We start from the raw sequence: 1375 nt of genomic DNA on the forward strand, positions 1-1375 counted from the left end.
GAGAACCTTAGGATGTTCGGACGTGTTGCACGAACTAGCCTTCACAAATTTTGCAAGTATGTCATGAGATTATATGGTCCACGATATCTGCGCAAACCTACTTGTAGTGACATCCAACAATTGTATGCTCATCACTAAAACATGCACGACTTTCCTAGAATGTTAGGAAGCCTAGATTGCCTCGACTGGGCATGGGGTTGTTGTCCGAATGCCCATAAAGGGCAATACACCTGAGGCGATCATGGTTATCCAACCGTTATACTTGAAGTGGTGGAGTCACAAGATATGTGGATATGACATGCATTCGTTGGCTCAACTGGCTCCCTTAATGACATCAATGTTCTTAACATGTCTCCGTTACTTGATGATATGTACAACGGGACTGCACCAGACTCCTCTTTTCAAGTAGCTGGAACATCGTATAGGAACGGGTATTATCTGGTGGATGGTATCTATCTGGAGCATGCTTTTTTTGTGAAGTCATTGTCTTTTCCAAAATGATCGGAAAAAGTTGAAGTTTAAGAGAGCTCAAGAGCGGGCGAAAAAGGATGTTGAACGAGCATTTGGAGCTTTGAAAAAACGTTGGCATATTCTTAAATATCCTGCGCCGTATATGGAGGAGAAGAAAATGAGCGAGGCGATGTATACTTGTATCATATTGCATAATATGATTCTTGAAGACGAAGGAAATGTAATATGTGAGTATAACGAAAACGAGACCGTTCCTCCGACACAAGCATTTGAGGTTGGAAGCGCGGAGTACATGTCGAGGATGGAATTAGTTCATGATGTTGAGACGCATCATGTTCTTCGTAGGGACTTGACGGACCATATTTGGAACGTCAACCACATCAATCTTAACACGGAACCGGTCAACGATTTGGAATGTCAATTTTCCGATGAAGATGTTCTTTAGGTCTATCTAGGTTTGATAATTTTAGTTTGTATGTTTTTAATTTTAAATTCTATTTTTTTGGTGTGTTTGTTGTTTTTTTGAATTTCTATGTTTTTATTTTAAGTTTAATGAATTTTTCGTTTTTAAAAAATGTTATGTTTGAAATATTTATTTTGTATATTTTAAAAAAAAAACATAAGTAGTATGGCAAGTGTGGCAACTCGTGCCTACCAAATGACAACGTTTGGTAAGAATGTGGCAAGTGTGATGCGGCGCTTACGTGTACCGTGACAAGTGTGGTATCACACCCACGTGCCTTATAGAAACTCTCGATTTTTTAGCTAAAGTTAGCTATGCCATTAAGACTTTTGGCTGTATTTGAATTCTTATTCTTGTTCAATCATTAAGCAACATCTACTTAATTTAATATTTTGTACATTTACTTATTTAAATACTAAATGTTTACATTATTTTAATATG

The 1375-nt window shown here is 37.4% G+C and overlaps 1 protein-coding gene across 1 annotated transcript; it reads left to right on the plus strand.

Annotated features, from left to right (window-relative positions):
- Positions 1–348: 348 nt before the first annotated feature.
- On the plus strand, positions 349–916 carry LOC145163357 (uncharacterized). The gene is made up of 2 exons (XM_079082196.1): positions 349–431; positions 481–916. The coding sequence occupies exons 1-2, from the start codon at positions 349–351 to the stop codon at positions 914–916; spliced, it is 519 nt and encodes a 172-aa protein (XP_078938322.1).
- Positions 917–1375: the final 459 nt, after the last annotated feature.

The sequence above is a fragment of the Lactuca virosa genome, chromosome 3 (genome assembly GCF_052849685.1).
Source record: "Lactuca virosa cultivar CGN04683 chromosome 3, Lactuca_virosa_CGN04683_v6, whole genome shotgun sequence".
NCBI classification, from domain to species: Eukaryota; Viridiplantae; Streptophyta; class Magnoliopsida; order Asterales; family Asteraceae; genus Lactuca; species Lactuca virosa.

Bases quoted from the DNA above. Each gene is read 5' to 3' on its own strand.
- LOC145163357 (XM_079082196.1), top strand. From the start codon at position 349: ATGTCTCCGTTACTTGATGATATGTACAACGGGACTGCACCAGACTCC. The intron at 432-480 runs GTATTATCTGGT...TTTTTTGTGAAG, and splicing joins GGAACATCGTATAGGAACGG to TCATTGTCTTTTCCAAAATG.